This window comes from Amphibalanus amphitrite, unplaced genomic scaffold (assembly GCF_019059575.1).
Source record: "Amphibalanus amphitrite isolate SeventyFive unplaced genomic scaffold, NRLGWU_Aamphi_draft 000480F_arrow, whole genome shotgun sequence".
NCBI classification, from domain to species: Eukaryota; Metazoa; Arthropoda; class Thecostraca; order Balanomorpha; family Balanidae; genus Amphibalanus; species Amphibalanus amphitrite.
Window position 1 is genome coordinate 389,477 of NW_024881974.1, and position 24,169 is coordinate 413,645.

Genomic DNA, 24,169 nt, shown 5'->3' on the forward strand with positions numbered 1-24,169 from the left:
GTACCCGGCCCACTGTGCTGGGGTCCCCGACTCGGCACTGGCCAGCGGCCGCAGACCAGGCAGCCACTCCGTGCGTGCGTGCGTGTATTTATACAGGCGGTCCGTGCGGTATCTACAAAACAGCCCGCGTCCCCTCACATCGCCAGGGATTGTCCAGCCCGCGTCCACTGGCCACCGACGCCGCCCACTTTGTACTCTGTAGAATATATGTTGTGGATAACAGACAGGCACGCACACAGACCTGGGCCGGCGGCGGGCTGCACAGCCGCGCGGGCCGGCCGACCAGCCGCAGTGAAAGACCGCCGGGCGGGCGTCTCTGGCGGCGCGCCCGGCTCGGAGCGGCTGGCCGGCCGCCGCGCCCCTCGCCGTCACTGGCCGCCAGCGCGGCGCGTCACCAACTCAGACACACACAGACACGGTCCGAATAGCGTCATCACACACCGCGGGACAGCGGACGGCGCCCGCACCCACCATCGAGCCGATTGAATAAATTACGCAAACTCAACGGAAAACATGATCAGCGGCCGACGAGTAAAACAAATAATCATATATATGGGTAAAGCCTGCCTGTGGCCGGCGGCCGCGGCGCGTCACAGCGGGTACAGCTGAATTGGGGCGGGGCCGGGCGCGCGCACCCCGCCCCCGTCACACACAGTATCACCGAGGGGCCGGCCGGCGCGGCGCTAGCACGTCATGTTGAACCGCTCCCGGCGGAGCAGCATCTCCACGTCGCGGTCGAGTCGGACCAGGCGCGCCGGTCCGTCGGCCGGCCGCAGCGCCCAGCCGGCCACCGTCTGGCAGACCAGCTCGGCGGCGTCCTCCGGCGAGCCGACCTCGAGCAGCTGCAGCTCGGGCCGCTCGCGCAGCACGGCCTCCTCCGAGCAGGCCAGGTGGGCGGCCAGCGCTGACAGCGTCACGTAGCGGACGGCCGGCGCCGGCTGAGAGTCGTTCAGCCGCCGATAGATGGCAGGCAGCGCCGCTTCGGCCATGTCAAACGTCAGGTTGGCGTCGTCCGCGCGCGGGGTGAAGGCGGGAGCGCCATCCGAGAGCAACATACCGCTCGGCCACGGCTCTGTAGGAGATGGGGGGGGGGGACGTCAGCGGAGAGACGGGGAGAGTGGCGCCGGCGGGCAGGGCAGCGTCCGCGCCCGGAGAGGGAGATGGGAAACGGCAGCCCAGCAGCAGGCGGTGTACAAACGCGGGACAGCACCGGGTGACCGGGTCGATGGTGGACTGGGTCGGTGGTACACAGACAGCTCTGGGTCGGTGGTGTACAGACAGCTCTGGGTCGGTGGTGTACAGACAGCTCTGGGTCGGTGGTGTACAGACAGCTCTGGGTCGGTGGTGTACAGACAGCTCTGGGTCGGTGGTGCACAGACAGCTCTGGGTCGGTGGTACACAGACAGCTCTGGGTCGGTGGTGTACAGACAGCTCTGGGTCGGTGGTGTACAGACAGCTCTGGGTCGGTGGTGCACAGACAGCTCTGGGTCGGTGGTGTACAGACAGCTCTGGGTCGGTGGTGTACATACAGCTCTGGGTCGGTGGTGTACAGACAGCTCTGGTTCGGTGGTGTACAGACAGCTCTGGGTCGGTGGTGCACAGACAGCTCTGGGTCGGTGGTACACAGACAGCTCTGGGTCGGTGGTGTACAGACAGCTCTGGCCTGGTTCGGTGGCGTACAGACAGCTCTGGGTTGGTGGTGTACAATACATACAGACAGCTCCGAGTTCGCGGAGAAGACACAGACAATAGGGACCCACCACCCGACCACATCGCCCGCGCCCGGTCCACCGCTAAGATTTTGAGCCGAAAGGTGAACGCCTCACTGGTAGATGGTGACACAGTCCCACTCCCGGGTCCAGCGTGACCTCTGATCAGTAGCCAGCTCAGCAGTGCAGTTCCAAAATTATATTTTGGCTTAGGAATCAGAGGGGAAAATGTATCGCCAAAACATCGGATGAGAGCGGAAATTAACGGTCAGCCAAGGCCCAAAAGAGTGGAAAAGGATCAAAAGTATACATTTCTATACATTTGTGGAAGGATGTAGGATGTAAAGCGACTATCTACACAAATATTTTTCTTTGTAGAATTGGGTACGGAGAATGGTCTAAGAAGTTAGAGGTGAGAGTGAAAAATGATTTTCATTTGAATGTCGTTGCCCACCCAAATGAACGAATTTTGGGACACAGCAGCTGGGCCAGCTGGCCCGGAAACAACACAGATCAAACGGTGTGCGCTCTCCTAGCCTGGCACTCACTGTCACCGCGTCACCGGTAGCATACCTTATCCAATGGCCCACGAGGACCACGAGTCCGCAGCGTTAGAGTCAAGGCTTCTGATTCCACTACACGCACAGTGAATGCCATAGTGAACATATTGCTGGCTACGCTACGATCATTCATAACTCAGCCAAAGGAAAAGAGAAAGAAAAGCGGTCAGCTGGTGTTGCGACTCACCGAGCGCCTGGCAGGCGACAAAGTGCCAGCCGGAGCCGGTCGATCCCTCCAGGTCCTCCACATGTCCGTGCAGCAGGCGCTTCATCACCGGCATGTTGGCGCACTGCTCCAGCGGGCTGATGCCTGGGCGGGGAAGGGGGGGGGGGGCATCAGACACCGATCAACACTGCTCCACCAGTACAGGCGCCCGGTCACTCGCAGTTCACAGCGCCGCCAGGGCGTTGGTTGATAAACAGCAAGCAAAGGCAGCCGATTTACGCGCACATCCATCCAATATTGGACAGCACACTCCCCAACGGGATGGCAGAGGTCACATTTTGCACAGACATGGTACACGACGAACAGCTTAGCCGGTTACAAATCACAAATTCTAGGCCGTGCAGCAGATTGCCGACCACAGCGTCTTGGAGCCCTTCGACCCAGCCCGGATACCAGACACCCCCAAGACACCACCACCTTACGTCCCCAGACACCTTACCACCGCCCTGCGCCCGTCCCAGGTCGCCCGGCCCCTACCACCGCCCTGCGCCCGTCCCAGGTCGCCCGTCCACTACCACCGCCCTGCGCCCGTCCCAGGTCACCCGTCCACAACCACCGCCCTGCGCCCGTCCCAGGTCGCCCGGCCCCTACCACCGCCCTGCGCCCGTCCCAGGTCGCCCGCCTCCTACCACCGCCCTGCGCCCGTCCCAGGTCGCCCGTCCACAACCACCGCCCTGCGCCCGTCCCAGGTCGCCCGCCTCCTACCACCGCCCTGCGCCCGTCCCAGGTCACCCGTCCACTACCACCGCCCTGCGCCCGTCCCAGGTCACCCGTCCACTACCACCGCCCTGCGCCCGTCCCAGGTCGTCCCCTACCACCGCCCTGCGCCCGTCCCAGGTCGCCCGTCCACTACCACCGCCCTGCGCCCGTCCCAGGCCGGCCCCCTGCGCCCGTCCCAGGTCGCCCGCCCCCTACCACCGCCCTGCGCCCGTCCCAGGTCACCCGTCCACTACCACCGCCCTGCGCCCGTCCCAGGTCGCCCGCCCCCTACCTGCGTAGGTGGGTAGCCGCGGGTCGGAGCCGTACGCCAGCAGCAGTCGCACCAGCTCCGGGTGGTTGTTCTCCACAGCCTCGTGCAGCGGCCTGAGGGGCAGATGGGCACAGTGAATGGTCTGTCGGAGGGTGGGCACAGTCATGAACGGTCTGTCGAAGGTGGGCACACAGTAAGCGGCCTGAGGGGCAGATGGGCACAGTGAGCGCTCTGTAATTGGAGGGTGGGCACACAATCAGCGGCCTGCGGGGCAGATGGGCACAGTGAATGGTCTGTACTTGGAGGGTGGGCACACAATCAGCGGCCTGTAGGGGGGAGATGGGCCGTCAGCGGTCGGTAGGGGGTGATGGGCCGTCAGTAGTCTGTGGGGGGGGGGGGGGGGTGAGCACGCAGTCAGCGGTCGGTAAGGGGTGAGCACACAGTCAGCAGTCTGTCAGCGGAGATGACCAGTCGGTGGGTTGTATGTAGGGGTAGATGGGCACGTCAGCACTTAACAGCACCTACGAAGGGGGAGATTGGCACACTTGACGGGCGAACGCACCAGGAAAACAGATCACAACATGAGACATTGTTACGATTCTGAGTGAAAAGCGAGTCCAGAAGCAAAAACCAGCAATGCCTGGTTAAAAAAGCCATTTCAGAGGCAAAGAACAACGCCCACCTGTAGATGACTTATTGTATTTGTTATCATTATATGTGATTGCCCAATCAAGAAAGGCGACACAAAATAGAAAATCCTAATTAACAACTACTGATGCGTACTAGCAGCAGGTTGCAATTTACACAATTATTTGTTTGTTACTTGGGGCTTTAGGGCGCGCCGACTACTACGGTCATGTTGCGTCCAATTTTACACAATAAGAGTTTCGGACTGTGCTAAGTTAGAAAAGCTGGTCCTGTTTACCTGGCGGGCATCGCTCCATTTTACCACGGCATATTCAGTCCTGTCATGGATGATATAACACTGGATTGGTGTCTCGTGGAAATTAACATTGGGATCCGCGACATCGGGATCAGGCCTGCCATCTAGCGAGAGAATTATCGTAAGTTAGGAGCAAGACGAGTGAACGCCATCTCTCAGCATTATGATACACGTGGGTGTGGTGTGTTAGTTGGCTTGAAGTGCATATTCCCACGAGTTGGAGGTAATCTTACTGGACTTGAGACGATAAAAATGTCTTAAATGTTTGAAGGCCAAAAATGTCAAGCAGCATTTAGGTAATAACGAAAATAAAATGCGTAAGACGGTGTGTATTGAAACGCCCAGTCCCATCGGCTTGTACGACCTTTTCAATGGTCATTTACTCACAATGGTACAGCAGTTTAACAATATGTCATACATATTTGGTAGGCTTATTCTTTCTTCTCCGAATTTCGCTCGATTTTCTTCATCTTAGTGAATTGTTACGGCACGTGCCACGTGCAAACTTAGGGGTGTCGAAATTGTTCCACATAGAGTAACTCCGCAATGGCTGGGCTCATTACAATAAAACTTCGTCAATAGTAAGGCACCCATTGGCCAATGCATTTCCATGTATCACTATGAGGGTGCTACTGCACGTGCGCACGTGCGGGGTGCCGCTTCCATATCTCAAGAACGGCCGGGCGGATAACACTCAAACTTGGTACACAAATGTCACATCGATGCTCGCACTGCATTGATCAGTGCATACATTGGTGCAGAGTCGTTAGGAAAACGATGAAATGAGATGCGTGGTGTTTATGCCTTTCTGCTCCAGCAGCTGATTGATCCGCAACAGGAGATCCTTGTTTGTGAAGGCTTCGTCTCCCTTTTCCACCCCTTGTTTAAAATAACATTAACAATGTACGAAGAAGATCACACATCAAAGTCGTTTTAGGCGGCTATCTTGGGCCAGGGCTGCGGAGTTGTAGTCAGAGCCAGCGGTTCAGTTCCGACTCGGAGTCGGTTGATTTTTAAAAGCTGTAGTCGGAGTATGAGTCGAACATCACCGAAAAGTCATCGACTCCACAGACTTACCAGGGCTGCAGAGTCGGAGTCAGAGTCGGAGTCTGTGTGAATCGACAGTTCTGCCCGGAGGAGTCGGAGTCGATATTTGGATACCGGAATCGGAGTTGGAGCCAAGTCACTGAAATTTCCTCGACTACGCAGCACTGGTTGGGTCCTTTTCATAGAACGTCTTGAATGACATATTGAGCGGCAATGACGTTAGCGATTCCGTTCAACTTTTTCATTACACTTATAGATAGTACCTAACGCTCGTTTTGTTCTTTGATCAGACAATTTGTTTGAGTTAGGCCAAGTAAAGACTCATGTGAAAAATAGCGAAAACGACACGTGCTGGCGAAGTCTCCAATAACTCCCTGTTTCACGATTTAATGAGGAAATTACATCGAACTGCTTATCTTATTACTGACCCTGCACATAAATCTATTAATTTCTTCGCTTTTACTGACATATAAAGACATAACCTTGTGAAAAATTGCACAACAAGCCCGCTACTATACCACCCTCCCGTGTGTCACAATGCTAATCAGCGGCGTTCACTCGGCTTGCTCCTAACTTACGACAATTCTCCCGCTAGATGGCAGGCCTGAGCTCAATGTCGCCAAAAACTGCGAAGACACCAATCCATTATTATCTCATCCATGGTCCTGTTCTAGGTCAGCACACGTCCGGACATACATCTCAGTGGGCACAAAAGCGAATGAATACATGAACGAAAGGATAAAACAGCCCCCTGAACACGGCCGACATATATCGGAACCACGGTCGGTATCCTACGGCTCTGGCCGTACACACCAGACTAAACGCCGCTCGTTCGCCGGTGGGGCGCAGCAAATGCCCATCCCACCCTGTTGCTAGTGCCCCTGGCGGCTGGCGCTGACGCCCCCTGGTGGTAACCGCCCCCGACGGCGACACCACCCCTGCCACTGTTCGCCTTGAGACCGCAGTTGAGGCCCCCCTGGTGCCGCACCTAGCACCTGCTGCCTCCCCCGGTAGCTCACCTGACGCCGCCCCTGCCACTGCTGCCTCCCCCGGTAGCTGACCTGACGCCGCCCCTGGCGCTGCTGCCTCCCCCGGTAGCTCACCTGACGCCGCCCCTGGCGCTGACGTTGACGTCCGCTCCGTAGAGCAGTAGCGTCTTGGCAACGTCCAGGTGACCGCGCGCGCACGCCTCGTGCAGCGGCGTGAAGGAGGCGTTGTCGCGGCAGTCGGTGGCGTCCTCGCCCGTCTCCAGCAGGTAGATGACGGCGTCCTGCGCAGCCGGGGACGTCAGAACACACCGCCAACACACAGCACGGGCGGGCCAGACAGACCCAATCATATACAGCAGACGGGGCGCCGGTGCACCGTGATTAATGTGTTACCATAGTTATCCAAAGCACGAGTTTGACTACTGATTTTCATCAAAGCGTAAAATGTGGAGCAAACCGTTAACATTCAAGTGCAAGCAGAAGTAGCGGCCCAGGCGGCCGCTGACGGCAGCATGGCGCTCCCTGCGCGCTCTCACCAGGTAGCCCAGTTTGGCGGCGCGCAGCAGGGCCGTCTCGCCAGCGCTCTTGTTGAGCACCCAGGAGCGGATCTCGGCGGCCAGCTCGGGCGAGCGGGTCGGGTCGGCACCCATCCGAGGACCGCACACCTGCGGAGCGCACATGGACGGACGGTCAGATACGGCAGGCGGTTAGATACAGGAGTCAGGCATGGCAGATGGTCAGTTACGGGTCGTATAGGGCGGCCAGATACGGAGGACGATCAGATGCAACAAAAGATCAGTAGCAACAACTCTGACGGTCACATGATGGTAGACGGTTGGATACAACAGTCAGATACGGCCTACGGTGAGATACGGCGGATGATCACGGGCCAGACCAACCATCAGTCTTACAATGACCACCAGACTGCAGATCAGTCACAAAGGTCGAGGGCGCCGGGCAGCGGATTCATAAGACTTGACAGACGCAATTTACAGACACAGTACAGACATGGACCGACAAAGGTCAAACAATATACAGATACAGACAGAGACACAAAGTAGAGACACAGATAGACACAATATACAACAACACACACACACAGACACAGGGTAGACACGGGCCGACACGCTGTCAGCGAGGGCCGGGCGTCCTGTCCACTCACCGGACGGAGCTTCTTGTTGCGCGGCACCACGGAGTCCGTGTCCGTCTCCTTCTTCCGCTTCTTCTTTAGCATGAAGTCGAAGCCGGAGCGGTTCTTGGTGCGCCGCTTCTTGACGCGGCGGCCGCGCGCCGGCACCACGCTGGCCGGCGGCGTCTCGAGCGACTGTTCGGCCGGCGCCGGGCTCTCCGGCAGGCGCGCGGCCGCCGCCGCCGAGCGGCGCGCCACCGCCGCCGCCGCCGGCGCCTTGGCCGGCCGGCGGTGGTTGCGCACCTGGCTGATCTCGTCCAGCGACACGCCGAACACCTGGTGCAGCAGCTCCTTCTCGGTGATCTGGGCGCGCGCGCCGCGCGTGCGCGAGTCGAGCACCACGGCCGGCGCGGCGCCGTCCGCCAGCGGCGAGTCGGCCAGCTCGCGCGCGAACCGCTCGACGGTGGCGCGAGGGAAGAGCAGCGCCGCCGGCACCGGCTGCTGGCCTGGCCGCGGCGTGTCCAGCAGCGAGGGCGCCGCGTAGTGCAGCACCTCGCTGCGCCGGCTGTACAGCGCGCCCATCCGCCGCTCCACCTGACGATCCGTGATGCTCTTGTACTTCTTCACCAGCGAGTTGACGATGGGCTCGGGCGCCGCTGAGGGCCCGTTGGTGGTGGCCGGTGAGCGGTCACCGCCGCCGCCCGGCAGCTGCTTGTTCACCGCCGCCAGCAGACGGGCCTCGATGATGTCGACGCGCGTTTTGCGCTGCGCGCGCAGCACGAACCGCTGGCTGGGCGGGGCGGGCGCGTCCTCACCGCTGGAGGCCATCACCTTGGCGCAGATGAGGTCGACGCTCTTCTGAGAGGCGGACCTGTGCCGCTCGCGGCGTCCGCCCTCCTCCTGACTGAAGCGCGCCGAATTCTTCCTGTCGGCGGTCGGCGCCGCCTCGGCTCGACTCGGAGTGCGCGCCGGCGTCGGCGTCGACCGCGCCTCCTTGCGCGGCGTGCCCTTGCGCGTCGGCGTGCCGGGCGCCTCGGCGGGCACCGACTTCCGCTGCAGCTTGGGCACGAGCCGCGGCGGCACTCGACAAATACCCGTCTTCCAGGCGAAGAAGCGTTCCTGCCAGCCCTCAGCCCAGGCGTCCGCCACGGCAGAGGCCGAGAAACGCTCCCGAGCGAAGCGCGCGCGCGGCCGCTGGCGAGTCAGCACCTCGGCCACCCGCTCGAGCACCTCTCGGTAGTCCTCCGGATAGTGGTGGATGATGTCGAGCTCGTCACGCTCCTCGTGCGGCGGCAGGAGCACGTCCAGGATGGACGGTATTGTCCGCGACTCGGCCGAGTCTCTCCTCCGTGAGCCACTGCCGCTGGAGCCGGCGGCGCCGCCGTCCCGCTTCGCGTCCCCGTCACCGCCGGCTGATGGCGCCGCCGGCGGCGGCTTTTGTACACTGTCGGCGACCGCCTCCGACTCGGACACACTGCACTTGGCCCTGGACCCGTCACCGGCCTCGTCCTCCGAGCTCCGCGCCGGCTTGACCGCTTTCGTTGCACTCGCGCCCGCCTTCCCAGTTCGGCCCGCGCGCGCGCCCCGCGCCACCGAGCCATCCCGTGAGCCCTTCTCACTGGCGTTAGAGCCATCCCTGAGCCGAAGCGTCCTGGTTGAATCACGGGCGGCGTCCCCCGCCCCACCGTCCGCACTGTCTGCCGAGTCCGTCCGCGCGCCGACCGCCTTCCGCCGGCGCAGTTTCCGGCGACCTCCGCGGCCGTCGTCCGAGTCCTTTTCGTTGTTGTGCTTGGCCCTGCTCGAGTTCCTGGTGCGCGGCGCGTCCGTGCCGCTCGCCGAGCCGTTCGAGTCTGACTCGACGTCCTCCTTTCGTTTCCGCCTGGTGGGCGCCGGCAGTCCATCCTCAAACACCAGCCGTTTGGCGGCGCGCCGCGAGCGCGTGCGGCCGTCCCTGCGGCGCGAGCCGGCGCTGCGCGTCACGCGCCGCTCGGGCCGGCCGGCGCGGCGGGTCCTCAGCCGGCGCTCGGACGGCGCGTCGCTGTCGCTGCTCTGGCTGCTGTCCGACTGCTGCAGGGGGCGGCGGCGGCGCAGCGGACGGCGCGCCGGCCGCGGCTCGCTGTCGCTGCTGTCACTGGACACGGCACGCCGACCCCGGCGCCGCGCCGGCCGCCGAGCGTCGCCCGCGCCGCTGTCACTGTCCGACGACTGGACGGCGCGCCGGCCGGGGCGGCGCGGCACCTCCGACTCGTCACTGCTCTCGCTCGAGTCCTGCGACTCGGAGGAGTCGGAGGAGCTCTTGGATTCGTCGCCCGACTGAGAGAGCTCGAACTCACTGCCGCTCTTCTCCGGTTTGGGCTCGACTTTAGCCTTCGACACCGGCGGAGTGACTCCGTTGCTCGTGCTCTGTGGCGCCGAGTTCGCCGTGGTCTGATTTTCCTCGGCGTCCGGTTCCGTTTTGACGACTGGCTGCGGGGAGGGCGCCTTGGGCGGCGGCGGCTCCAGCGTCTCGGGCTCCGGCTCCTCTGCCGGCTCCGCCTTCCCGCTGGTCACCTCCTGGAATTTGCTGACGATCTTGGTGCGCGTCACCCGCTTGCTCTTGACCAGCTTCTGGTTGGACTCGATGTTTTCGGCCAGCGAGTTGCACACACTGCCCCAGAAGTCGCTGTCCAGGCCGTCCCCGAACACGTCGACGAGCGGCCGCTCGGGCGGCGGCTCCACCTTGGCGCGCGCTGACACCTTGTGCGACAGCACGGGCACCTCGCCGTCCGAGCCGCTGTCAAAGTCGAACACCGACTTGTTGGACTCTGTCGACGTCGACTGGCGGACCGGCGGCGGCGGCGGCGGCGGCGCTGACGCCGAGGGTGACTTCATCTCGGCCTTGGTGCGGACGCGGACGGCGGCGGCCGCCGACTGGCTGCTGGGCACCTGGCGGATCTGCCGCTCGTAGCGCGACAGCTGGCCCTCCAGACAGCGCTCCTGCTCGGGCGTCATGAACGGGCCCTGGGCGCGACGGAACTCCACCGGCGCGCCGGCCACGTGCAGTGACGGCGGCGTCCGGCCACCGCGCGGCGACACCGAGCCCGTGGACGGACGGCGCGCTACCTTCCGCGGCTCGGGCGGCCGGGCCTGGCCTAGCAAGTCAGCCGGCGGCCTGGACTGGCCTAGCGGGCCAGCCGGCGGCCGGGATTGGCCCAGCGGGTCTGCCCGGGCCTGGCCTAGCAAGTCAGCTGGCGGCCGGGACTGGCCTAGCGGGCCAGCCGGCGGCCGCGCCTGCCCCATTGCGTTTACTGGCGCTGCCGGAGCTGGCCGCGCCTGTCCCATCGCGTCTACCGGCGCCGTTGGCGGTCGGGCCTGTCCCAGTCCGTCTGGCGGCCGCGCCTGCCCCTGTACGTCCGGCCGCGCTGTTGACGGTGGCCGCGCCTGCCCCAGAGAGTCTATCGGCGCCGCCACCGACTCGTTGATGAAGCTGGTCACGCTGTTGTAGATATCCAGCTCTCCGGCACAGGCGAGGGAGCGCGCTGCCGGCGCCGGCGGCGGCAGCGGCTGCACGTGTTTCTCGGGCGACGTGGCCGCCTTCATGTTTGGGAAGAGCAGCGCCAGGTCCTGCGGCGAGTGGCCGGCCGTGCCGCCGTTCAGGCCGTTCCGCAGCAGCTCCTCCAGGCTGCTGGCCTCGGCCAGGTCCTCCGAGGGCTGCCGGTGGCGCGGCCGGCCCTCGGACGAGTCGCGCCGCGCTGCCTTGCTCGGCCGGTCGAGGGACGGGTCCGGCGGCCGTTTGCCGCCGGCCGGGCCCGACTGGGAGGTCAGCGGACCGTTCTGCGGACCCCAGGGAGTGGGCAGCGGCCGCGGAGCTGGACGGCTGGGCTGGACGGGCCGCGCGAACGGTCCGACCGCCGGCGCCGGCGGCTGGCCGGACCGGGGCGCCGCGCCGTTCACCGGCGACCATCCGTGCGGCGGCCGCGGCGGTCCCGGGTGGCGCTGGGCGCCCCACTGCTGCGCAGCCGCCGGCTGCTGCTGCTGCTGCACCGGACGCTGCCACTGCTGCTGCTGCTGCTGCTGGTGTTGCTGCTGATGCTGGTGTTGTTGCTGTAGCTGCTGCTGCTGCTGCTGCTGCTGCTGCTGATGCTGGTGGTGTTGCTGCTGCTGCTGCTGCTGCTGCTGCTGCTGCTGCTGCTGCTGCTGTTGGTGCTGCTGCTGTTGGTGCTGCTGCTGGCGTAGGTGTTGCTGCTGTTGCAGCTGCTGCTGGTGGTGTTGTTGTTGTTGCTGCTGCTGCTGCTGCGAGGGAGGCTGTCCGGACCGCATTGCTGGGTGCAGCTGTTGACCCATCTGGCCGTGCCGCTGATACTGGTCTGGCTGCTGGTGTTGGTGCGGCGGTGCCGGCGGCCGCTGCTGCTGGTGCCGCTGCGGGTGTCCCTTCTGCCCAGGCTGCTGCGGCTGCTGGTGGTGGTGCGGTGCCGGCATTCTGTGCGGGTATGGCGCTGGGTAGCCCGGCCGGCCCGGCTGCGGCAGTGCAGAGCCGGGCGGCCGGCCCGGCTGCGGACACTGACCCGGTCCCGCCGGCGGCGGCGGACCAAACCGGGGCGCCGGCTCCGCAGACATCGGGCCACCGTAGGCCGGCCGGCCCGGTGCGTTCGGCTGCTTCTCCTGACGCGGCAGGTCAGACCTTGACGCGGGGTGGCCCGGCGGGTGGTCCGGCCTGGTCGATGGGTGGCCCGGGGGCTGGTCCGGCCTGGTCGCCGGATAGCTCTGAGCCTGGTCCGGCCTGGACGTCGCCGGGTGGCCCGGAGGATGGTCGGGACGAGAGGCCGCTGGTCGCTCCTGCCGAGGCTGCTCGGGCCGCTGCGGAGCACCGCCGTAGAACTGCTGAGAAGCCGGGCTGGCCCGCGGCGGCGGCTGCTGCGGCGAGGGGCTGATCCGTATCGGCACTCCGCCCGGCGGCTGGTACGCCGTCGGACTGGCTCTCGGTGAAAAGTTGAGCGGTGCCGCGGCGGCCGTGGTCGCGTCACTGGACGGCACGCCGAACGGCCGGGCCGGCGGCGCGGCGCGTGGCGACTCGGGCGGCGCCGGCCGCGGGCTGGGACCGCCGGCGGTCGCCGTCTCCAGCGGCCCGTTGTGGCCGCCGGCCGCCGGCTCAGGCGTGCGTGCCGGCGACGGAGCGGCGCGCCGCGGGCCGGCCGCCGCCTCGGCCGCCGCCGCGGGGGACGCCGGCGGCCGCCAGGGCTGGGCGCCGGTCGGCGGCCGCCACTCGGACGCCGGCGACCGGAAGCCGTCCGAGCGGCACTGGGGCGGCGCCGCGGCCGCCTGCGAGGCCGGCCGGGACGCCGGCGGACTGTTAAGCGTGTCGAGCGGGGCGCGCGCCGGCGGCGGCACCGACTCGGGCCGCGGCTCGCGCTGCTGCCGCGCCACGCTCTGGCTGGGCAGGGTCGGCATCACGCTGCGCGGCCGCTCCTCGGCGCCGCGGCGCACGCTCAGGTCCAGCACCTCCGTGGACAGCCGTTTGCGGGGCTGTCCGGTGTCGGCCGGCGGCGGCGGCGGCGCGGCGCTGCCCGGCCGCAGGTCCAGCAGCTGTCCGTCCCCCGAACTGTTGCGGCGCCCCGCCGTCTCCGCGGCCCACGGCGCTGGCGGCGGCTGCTTGGCCCGCGCCGCGCCGGGGTCGGGCCGCGCGGCCGGCGGCGGCTGGTGGTTGCTCACGGCCTGCGGCTGCGACATGGACGGCCACCGGTAGCCGTGCCGGTCGGCGGCGGTGGACCCTGGCCGCAGCGGCGCCGGCGCGGCGTCCGACACAGCCAGCCCCGCTCCGGAATAGGCTGCGCCCGGCGCCGAGCCGTGGTTGTAGACGAGTCTCTGCTGCTCCCTGGGCGCTGGGGACGGGTAGGTCGACTGGAGGGTGGCGGCGGGCTGGTAGGTCGACTGGAGGGTGGCGGCGGGCTGGTAGGCCGACTGAGCGGCCGGCTGCGCCGCTGGCTGCGGGTCACCGCTCCGGGACGCGGCTGCCGTCGTCAGCTGCTGTCGGCCGTAGTAGTCCAGCAGGTCGCCGAGGTGCCCGCCGCCGGCCTGCGGGGCCGCCGCCGGGTGAGCGGCGTACAGGCCGTCGGCGGCCGGCCACGGGGCGCGCTGTCCCGTCTGGAGCGGGCCGCCGGTCGGGCCGCGCGGCTCCAGCGGCGAGCGCTGCCGCAGAGCTGACTGCAGTGCGGCGCGCGACTGGCTCAGTGTGGGCAGCTGCGGCCGGCCGCCCTCCAGCACCTTCACCACGTGCTCGGCGCGCGCGCCGCCGTCCACCGCCGGCGGCCGGCCGAGCTGCTGCTGGCCGCCGGCCGTCACCGGCGACCGCGTCTGCTGCTGGCAGAAGCCCTGCGCGGTGTGCCGGGCACCGGCCGGCGCCGCAGAGTGGCCCAGCATGCTCCACACGCTGTCCGGGCCGGCGGTGCTGTAGCGCGCCGCGGCCGCCGGGTCGGCAGACAGTCCGGCGTAGGGCGCGTACGAGCCGGCCGCCGCCGAGGACACGGCACCGGCGGCGCCGGCGCGCTCGGGCCGCTCCGGGCCGCGCTGGTAGGCGGGCGGCCAGCCGGCGGCGGCGGCGGCGGCGGCCCGCTCGCCGCCGTCCGACGTGCCGCGCGTGATGCTGCCGGAGCCGACGCCGGGGAACAGCTGGTACGGCCAGCCGGCGGCACCGGCCGCCGACGAGTCGGCGCTCGACGTCGGCACGCCCTGGAAAAACTGGCGCGTGCCGCGCAGGATGTTGGAGAACTGGTGGTCCATCTTGGGTCACCGCGCCGCCACCATAGAGTGCTGTACCGGGCGTCAATTATAAGATGCGGGCGCTAAGTGACGACCCAGGCGTCATCCTGCCAACGAGAGGTGGACAAGAGTCAATAGACATCACATGGCCCTGAAACTCGGGTTCTGCCTTCATTAATCTGTGGAGTTAATTCAGAAAGGGAAATAAACACTCTAAGTGAGCTGCCGATGTGCCATATCAAAAACGCCTAGGGTTTTAGTCTTTAGGCTGTGAGGCACTGTTTCACAGCCCAAGTTTTTCCAACGGAGGCCGCTGCTCCCTTTGGAACTTTCAACATTTTTTTTTTCAAGAAAAAAGTAAGGCATAATAAGACAATGCCCTGAACTATTTCATATAAAATTATTTTTATTTCTAGCACGGTAAGACCGTATCAAAAATACTTAACATATATCTACAGTTGCATATTTAAAATCACAATAAATCATCTTGGCTATGTTCGGTGAGACTGTGCCTCACTTGATTCTCCTATACAAAAGCATTAGGCCACCAAATTGGCAACTATTATGTAGCATGGTAAATACCCAAGGTGGCAGCATTGCTATGCCGAGGCATGGAAGCTATATGGCCTAAGCCATGAATGAAATAAAGGAAGCAACCCAATAAAAGCTTTTTTACCCAAAAGCTGGTGAGGCACTGCCTCGAGTTCCTCAATGGAAGAACCGCCGCTGCAGACATGAAACACGGCGATCATTATTACGAATTCGAAAGAAAACGGCTCAGGATTAGTGTTCTGAAAAAAATTATAAGTCAGTTGCGGAAACAATAAACTCAGGTCAGGGTAAGGTCAGGTCAGGCCAGGTAACGGAAGGCTACTTCTGCTATGTGGGTATGCGACACAATGTGATTCAGATGTTTTTCTTAGCGCCAGATCCGATGGTCATGGTTATATCTCTCTCAAGCTTACTGGCCCAAAGACTCACGAGAATGTTCATATTTTCAATTTCATGTCATAAAATGGGTGTCCCAAAAGACCTGCGTCGTCCTTTTCCCACGATTTGCGCCTCTGCCGTTGTTATAATCGCGGTGTCGATGAGCTTCTTGTTGCATGGATATACAGCACTGTTTCCCATTCAAATTCCTCGCGAATGTTGCAAGGGCACATGACTGACCTTGCTTACCGCGACTGTCGGCTGGCCCCGGGTCAGTCGCACATGACATGCAGGTCACCAAACGGGTCACACGCGACCAGAGAAAAGGCGCTCACGCGCTTTTTGATTGCTGAACGTGGTTGTGACTTAGCAGGATGTTGCAGAACATTTTGAAGTTTGACTTCAAAATGTTCTGCAACATTCTGTTCTGCAACCGCAAAAGCACAATCATGCAAAAGACAAAAACGGCAAAAATTAAGCGAGAAGAGTCTGTCTTAGAACTACGGCAGAGGTCAGACTGGTTCCGTTAAACGGTCGATTTCGGCGAAAATTTAACATCAACTGCCATGTATTGAAACAGCCAAACATCCTATGAAGTTCATGATATGAGACGAAATGAGAGCACATGGTCTTACCAGGTTTTCCGTAGCATCCCTAAAGCAGATGATGCCCCAAATCGATATTCAGGCCTGACATGGTTTCGAAAAGGGTCTCAGGTCAAAGGTCACTTGGTCAGGATTATGATATTCCTGGAGATGTAAAATTGATTTTTTTAGGGCAATGAAAACATTGTCACGATTCGTCGCTTTTAACGCGAGTTATTCGTGAAAAAAAAAAAATCCGTTAACACCCTCCCCCCAAGCACGAGGGTTGGCCTTTGCCCCGGGAAGGGCGTTTAGGCATGAATGATGGGATAATGTTTGTCACAGGGCAGAGGAGCCCATTGTTTTGGTGACTTTGACTCTGGCTTAAAAAAAACGCCTTTGGCTCAGAATTCCACTCCAGCTCCGACTCTAAGTCCATATCATGACAGTAAAGTTGATGTTGGAGACCTTTTACCTCACCTGAAATAATCCCTTGCGCGTTCCAGGGACTTACATTGCCAATAGTTACACCTCATAAATAGCATGCAGAACTTACAGCAGATCAGCCCCAGCAGCCGTACCTACAAAGGCGTACCTACCTGTACGCCTTTTTGCTCAAACCCCTCAAGTAAAACGTGAGTATGACCTAAGCTCGGAAAAATAGTTTTGGAGAGGTCAAAGAGCATAATATTTTCAAGCAAACAATCATAGAGCATAACGTTGCGCTATGCAATGTTAACTCCGACTCCCAGTGTCCCAAAAATATATTTTGGATTGGGTGTCGGAGGGGAATATTCGCCACTACAAAGAGGGCTGAGAGTGGAAAATTGCCAGTCAGGAAGGCACAAAAAGAGCGGAAAACAGAGATCAACAATTTATTTGTGAATGTTGGGGAGGGTGTGGGAGCTGCGTTATAGGATGATTGATTAAATAAAATATAGAGGGAGGTAAAAGGTACACGCAGATGCTCCTGATTGGTAAAACAGGGAGTGAAAAATCGCTCTGGAAAATTGGAGGTGAGAGTGGAAAATTATTTTGATTTGGGTGTGGCTTCCCACCCAAATTGGCAAATTTTGGGACACTGCCGACTCCAGAGTCGGAGACTGTACAATACAATACAATACAATACGGATGGCGAAAAAAAGAGTCGGAGACTGTGATATTTTGGCGACTCCGAATTCAACTCCTCGCAAAACTATAGACTCCGATTCCACCGTCCTGGTTGTCCACTGTTTCCAGGTTTTCAACGTGTGAATTTTGATCCCTGGTCCTCTACCCGTTTCATACGGCGGTTTCATTTGAATTCGCCATGATGGGCCGGGGGGCGAGATTTTATCGCACACTGTAAAATCTTAATATCTTAAAGAAAAAACAAGAGGGGAAAAAGCGAAAAATATATTCCCTCCAACAGAAAGTACCTACCTACTTCGAAAGGAGACCCCATCGTCGCTTAGGTTCATGCTGATGTCAATGGAGGTAAAAAAAAGTTAAAATTTTCCAATCAAATTTTCACGATTGACCCTTTTCACCAATCGGAGCATAGCTCGTGAACCAGAAGTGCTACAACGTCGCAGAAAAGTGAAATCGATGGCTCTTCCAAAGCTGCTTCACCAGCGTGCCTTCATATTTGACCTGAGGTCAGTAGTTTGAGGCTCAGACGTCTGAAACTTTCAAAATAGGCCGACTTTGCACATTGCAGACGTTTTTTTTTCTGCAATAACTTTAGAACCAGTAAAACGCCTTTTGGGGCGACTAACGGAGCGACCGAGAGGGGGTGAGCCTTGCACGTGCGAAATTTCGAAGGGTACTTAAAACTGACTTGTGCATGGCACCCTACTAACTGGTCCCTAACCGTGTATCAAATTTGAGCGCCATCGCTCCAGCCGTTCTCGAGATCTGGAAACGACCCCTGCGCGTGCTGACGTGCAGCAGCACCCCAACTCTGGCACATGGAAATGCATCGCCTAGTGGGTGCCTACCTACCTACCAACTTTCAGTGCAATCGGCCCAGTAGTTACAGATATGTTGCAATTGTTACACAAAACTGACACCTCTTCGTTTTGCACGTGGCACGTGCATAAGGGGTCACCCACATGTATCCAAAGTCAAATACTTGGTAGAAGGAGTGAAGCTACCCTACAAAAACTACCGCAAGTAAATCGGTCAAGTGGTTGCTGAGCTTCGCAAAAGCATGACCACGGCCGCTCATACTCAGAAATTTCTGCTATTCTGCGTAAAGACTTCGCTCGCTCCGCTCGCTCCATAATCAATAAATGTATAGCATTTCTTTTACCATCACAATTTCTCTCATCAAGACGCGTCGAAGAGACTACAAATCGATGTTAACCCGACAGGCGGTGGGCCTCCCCGCCACCTTCCGCGCGGTGGGGTGGGGGGGGGGGAATTTTTCTTGTCCCCCCCGTATCTCCGAAACTACTGGACAGATCCGTAAAATTCAAAAAGCGTTAGATAGCCCTGTCAAATTTGCCACAGAAAATCAAATTTTATTGATCTAGAGGTCACCGATTACGTCACAGGTCAGGTCAAAGATAAAATGTTTCACCGTTCACGGGTCTTCTAGGGAATGCGCTGTAACACCGAGTAAAACGCATTTTGTCGAAAATCAGCGATAAGGCGTCAGTTACCTAGTACATATGTTGCTATTAGTGGTCACTGATAATACCAGGTCAGGTCACAGGTCAGGTCACCAAGGGTCAGCACATGAACCCAACTTTACTAAGGTTGTGTGATGCATGTTTTATGGCCAATTTTTCATTTCCAACTTGATGGTGTTGATTATAAGACCATCAGGTACGGCTTAGGTCACTTTCTGGTGGAGGTCAGGTCAAGGTCAGGTAAAAAAGGTCAAATTTCAAATTTGATAGTTTTGCATAAAATGGGTATTGATTGGATGCAGCTCGTCACGGGGAGACTAATGGTGGTTTTGTTTTGCGCTAGGAGGTCTAGCATTGCTAAAAACTGAGTTTGAAAATTTGACGTCATCAGTTTTGAACATTTTTTTTTTCAGCTATAAGTTGGCCAAAAAAGTGGTATAGATCTGAAATTTGGTATGTGGATAGAAGGCGGTAGGGACTATCACATATATTCCGGTTTTTCGAAATTCAAAAAACTTTTTGGATTTTTCGGCTATTATATTCAAAAAATCTATTTTAATTTTTGGGAGTCAAAATCCTAAAATTTCAAAAATACGATATAGCAGTTTCATAGCCCTGTTAATTCTACACCTTTTTTATCGAAAACATTTTTCTGCATCTCTAAAGATGTAGGCCTGACAGCTCTTCCCGCGGAACCTTTTTTTGGGTCGAAAATGGCAGAAATGACGTCACTCCGACGTCATTAGCGGCCAGCCTATCATAGCCTTTGGAAAATTTTTTGTCACAATGTGCAAAAGCTATTCACGAGAAGGTACTGAAAGTTTGGTGACGATCCGGATCGGCGCAGCGGTTCTGGAGATATATCGAGAAAAAAACTAAAGGGGGGGGGCAAAAAATGCCCCCCCCCCCCGACCGCCTGGAAGGTTAAGTTTAATTTTCATAGGTAAGATGTAGATTGTAGGGCGCCGGCGGGGGCGGGTCTGGAGCTCCACGGAGGTGGCTAACAAGTAACAACTCAACTCACCCCAGCCGAGGAGGCGGCCCACAGCTCTACCCGGCCGGGGAGGTGGCCTACAGCTCTGCCAGGTCCAATTTAACCATTCCTGTTGCGGACGGCCATGACATAATGAGTCGTTCCGGTCTGGTCAGAGAGCTTGAAAAATCATACTTTTACATAAAATGATGGAATGTCAATGAGAAACGATACCTGTAAGCAACTTACTTTTACCGGCATCGTGACCCTCTCGTCAAGATGCAGCGAATGAACTATAATTTGACCTTAAGAGGTAAACTTGAAAATTTGACCTCAGGTCATAACCAGAAAAGGCCATGTTGCATATCAGTCGATCCCTATCGTCGAGCTGAACTCATCTAAGGCATTTTCATCGCTCTAGCATGCCTCTATCAAAATGTGTTCACCAAAAACTGTTCGACACCATTTGTGACCTGACATGACCTCAGGGGCATAAAATGGGTCATGAGTGCCATTTTCATGTTCAGTGTGCAAAATTTACTTGTATTTGAGTGTTTGAGAGTGTTCAGAATGATGTTCGTCCAAAAGAGGCGTCTTTCACCTTTCTCCGGACTCCGGTTGACTTGTAATGGAGAGGTCCCAAAATTGATCTGACCTTAGGTCACCGATATCGAAACTCCAAGACATACATTTTGTACATACTGTTGCTCTTAGCAATCGCTGCATGTTTCAAAGCGATCGGTCTTTCAGTGTAGCTATGACAAACATTGAAACATTTTATGAGGTCAGGTTACTTCAAGTGACCTGGTGACCTGACCTTGAATGACCTTGGTCTGAAATTTTCACAACATGTGCAGAAAAGATGCATGATAAGGTGTGCCAAAAACGGCGCTGCCGTTTTTAAGACATTCGCGAAAAAACCACAGGGGGTGTTCAAACATCCCCCTCCAAGACACAAGTCGACCAATAAGGGTTAAGTACCTGTAAGGTACCTAGGTGTAAGGTTAGGTCAGGTGTAAGGCAAGCTGCAATGTTTTTCTCATCACATATTTGTGAAATTATGAGTTTTTTGTAAATAAAAAACAAAACCATCTTGGTATTGTCATCATAGTTGATTGATGCTTTTCTCAGTACAAAACAATCAAACCTAGCCTAAACTTACACCTACTTGCCACCTACCAAGCACCTACCTTGCAGTCACACCAAGCAAGGTAGGTACCTACCTTGATGAAAGATAAACCAGGGTAGGGTAGCTGGTAATTCTGGTGGTAACTCAGGAATTGTTAAAGTGGTTCTGGTTAGGTTTGTAATTCTGCTGATAAAATCTTAAGATTCATAATTCCTTCCAAGCATACTACCTTGCTCAAAAGGATAACCTTTTTTCAATACTTGGTTTGAGGGCTTGTTAATCTTTGACAAAGCCACCTGTCCCAAACCACCTGTGTTGCAAACATATCAGTTAAGGCATAAATGGCATAAAAAAATTTCCATTAATTCTCCACAAAAATATCTGATCCCCTTTTGTGACTTCCCTGCTACCTACCCATACTATTTGATTTTTCATGCAGCTGTACCTTTTAAACAAACAACACTAGCCAGAACACCTTGCAAAGGTTGCTCAGAGCCCAGAGGTCATGTATGTCCCTAATATTCATTAAGAATTACATTTTGATTCAGAATTAGTTCACTTAGAATTAAGTCCACAATAAAAACATCTCACCAGTCACCATTCACCTCAACTATAAGTTAAGGTGATTGGTGACAAATAACAAGAACGTGCCTATTTCACACTGATCAGCTTTGAGTCAGTACGCAGACACCAAAATATTAATGTAGATTCATGACCTTTCCAAAACACGAGCATGAGCTGAATCTTTGGGACATCTTAATATATTCCTGCCCGGGGCCGGGATGATTCAACAAATGTCACCGAGGTTTTTTAGCGAAAACTCCGAGGGCCGTTAGGCCCGAGGTGCTTTTCGCTAAAAAAGCGAGGTGACATTTATTGAATTCTCGGCCTTAGGGCTGGAAGGTGTTTCCCATACCTGCCAAAAAGCTCACAACTATAATTGATAGTGACGTCAGCAGCCGTGTGGTTCAACGCGTTTAACCACACCCCTTGAACCACACGGCTGGCAATTTTAAAGCACTGCATTAAACTGAAAAGTGTGGTACAGTGCACGTGCCATTAAAATGCCTGGATGTCTCGATTTAATCATGCAATGTAGCAGGTATGGGAAAGCTTCAGGCTACACCAGCAATTGGTGGTATATGTTCACAGTATATGTGAGGATGGTGTCCAAGTGGTAGGTTGTTGGTTGGTAGGATGTTGGTTGGTGGGTTGACAGTTGGTAGGTTTTAGGTGGGAAGGTTGAATGGATGTAGGTTGTTGGTAAAGTTAGGTCAGGTTAGATTATGTTTTTTATCTACTTGGACTTCATCTTCACATTTACAGTTGACTCCTCCAATTATTGGTTTGACCTGGATTTATGGGTATAAGTAAGCCTGGTGTACCAGGAAGATGCCAGATCTGCCGTATAAAGGCAAAACCCATTATGTTCGGTTGACCTCTGAGTTGACCTGAGGGAATGGACCCTGACCCAACATTTTCGCCTTTGCATGGCAGAGATTGGGAGGACTGAACTAGTAGGTAGCGTTGTAGGTAGTCATTGCAGGTTTGTAGGGTAGGTTGTAGGTAAGGTTAGGTTAGGTTAGGTTTGTGTCTCCGTTGTGTCGTTTCAATCTGGCATCTTCCTGGGATGCCAGGCTTACTAATACCAATTAAGTTTCTGTCTTTCATGATTAATAAATTACCTAGAAGCACTATCTCTTATATTACTTTCATTGTACATATATAACTATGCCATCACTGAGTATCTTTACATTCATCACTAACAGAAGATCACACAGCTAAAAATTCATAATCCTCAGCCTTACCTTGCGATGATGATGAATCACTATGACAAATCACTTTTTAGCAGTGTCCCAAAAATATATTTTCAGTTGGGTGCCAGAGGAAAAAAAATTCTCACCCAAAAAGGGATGAAAGTGAAATTGCAGGTTAGGTGGGCCCATAAAAGGTGGAAAAAGGATCAAAATCATGAATTTATATACAGGAGCAATAGATTGTGGGATGAAAAAGGTCATTCTCGCAAATGCTTTGTCTCTGCAAAATGAGTTAAAAAAGCTATAAAAAGTGGGAGTGAGAGTGGAAAACAATTCTCGGTATTAGTATATATTAGGTCCGAGTGGACAATTGTAACGCTGTTGATACAAATATGTAACAGCAAAAATTTTAGGTTTTAGGTTAGGTTAGGTTGTAGGTTTGTAGGTTTTAGGTTTTAGGTTGTAGGTTAGGTTAGGTTAGGTTGTAGGTTTGTAGGTTTGTAGGTTGCAGGTTGGTAGGTTGTAGGTAAGTAAGTAATGTTAGGTCAGGTTTGATTATGTTTTTCTTTTATTTCCAGGACATATAAGTATCATTTTTGAATTCAGGATGTCAAATAATGTAAGAATATGAAAAGTTTATCTTTTAACAGTCACTCGGACTTAATGTATACTTTTACCCAATTCTCATTTGGATGTCGTTTACCACCCAGAGTTACAAAGTTTGGGACACTGGTTTTTAACCCGGCGGCCGCTGGGCCTCCGCGCCACCCGCCGGCCGCTGGGGGGGGGGGCATAAAGTTGCCCCCCCTTTACTTCTGCGACGATATCGTCGCAACGCGAAGAGATAGAGAAGCGAAACTTTGCACACACCTTCCTGAATACCTAGCCGAGGTTTTGTCCAAATTTGGTGTCGATCCCATTTGAAATGACGTCACAGTGACGTCATAAGTGAAATTATAGATTTGCGACTCATATTCCTCACGATACATCAGATATATGGGACCGAATATAAAGGGCCGATTATTGGTCAGAAACTAGATGGAAGTGTAGTAAGATATTTTAGGATGACAGCAGGTGCTGTCTAGTTCATTTACAGTCGAGTTTCATGCTCAGGGTCATCAGAAACGGTCCATATCGGAAAACGACAAAACTTTATGACGTCACTGTGACGTCATCTTAGGTGCTACAACCACCAAACTTTCCTCAAACATTGCTTAGGTATTCATTTGAAGCTATGCCAAGTTTCACGTTCGTAGCTCATCAGGTTTCAGAGATATTTCACAAAACGTAAAGGGGGGGCAACTTTATGCCCCCCCCCCCCCAGCGGCTCGTGGGTTAAAGGGAGATCATAGGTACCACGGAGCACCAACCTTGGGCTGGCAGCAGTGGCGGATCCAGCTCACAGTTTTTCGGGGGGGCAAACCATAACAATTTATCGATTCTTTCCATGCCTCTTCGATAGGTGTTATGTTATAATTATGCCGTTTGGGAGGGGCAAATGCCCATTTTGCCCCCCCCCCCCTGGATCCGCCACTGGCTGGCAGTGTAGCGCCAGCAATGCATTGACTGAGATGAACATAAAAACGCGAACGAAAACCCTAAAGAAATTGAAAAACAGTAACTAATGGGATTTCATGCCAGTGTAGCATATATTTAAAGCATGGTGACAAGGGACAACTTCTGCAAGCCCAATGCGGTGCGCACCACACCTCATCGTCCACGAGCTCCTGGAAGACTCACCGAGCTTATAAACGCAGTCAAACGAAACGTAACAGCAATTCAAACCTTATCATCAAGAAAATTGCGAACGATTCAAGCTCTAACACTGCGCCCATTTTCAGCAATTCATTTCCATTCTATCTCTTGCACAGCA

The 24,169-nt window shown here is 56.7% G+C and overlaps 1 protein-coding gene across 1 annotated transcript; it reads right to left on the reverse strand.

Moving 5' to 3' along the window:
- Window positions 1–64: 64 nt before the first annotated feature.
- Window positions 65–24,169, reverse strand: LOC122392286 (serine/arginine repetitive matrix protein 2-like). The gene is made up of 14 exons (XM_043386973.1): window positions 24,037–24,169; window positions 14,080–14,415; window positions 13,353–13,749; window positions 12,822–13,151; window positions 11,796–12,575; window positions 11,637–11,644; window positions 11,583–11,590; window positions 7,877–11,548; window positions 7,607–7,768; window positions 6,981–7,109; window positions 6,559–6,725; window positions 3,487–3,578; window positions 2,457–2,579; window positions 65–1,072 (listed from the first exon to the last, which is right to left on the reverse strand). The coding sequence occupies exons 2-14, from the start codon at window positions 14,327–14,329 to the stop codon at window positions 684–686; spliced, it is 6,507 nt and encodes a 2,168-aa protein (XP_043242908.1). The 5' UTR covers window positions 14,330–14,415; window positions 24,037–24,169; the 3' UTR covers window positions 65–683.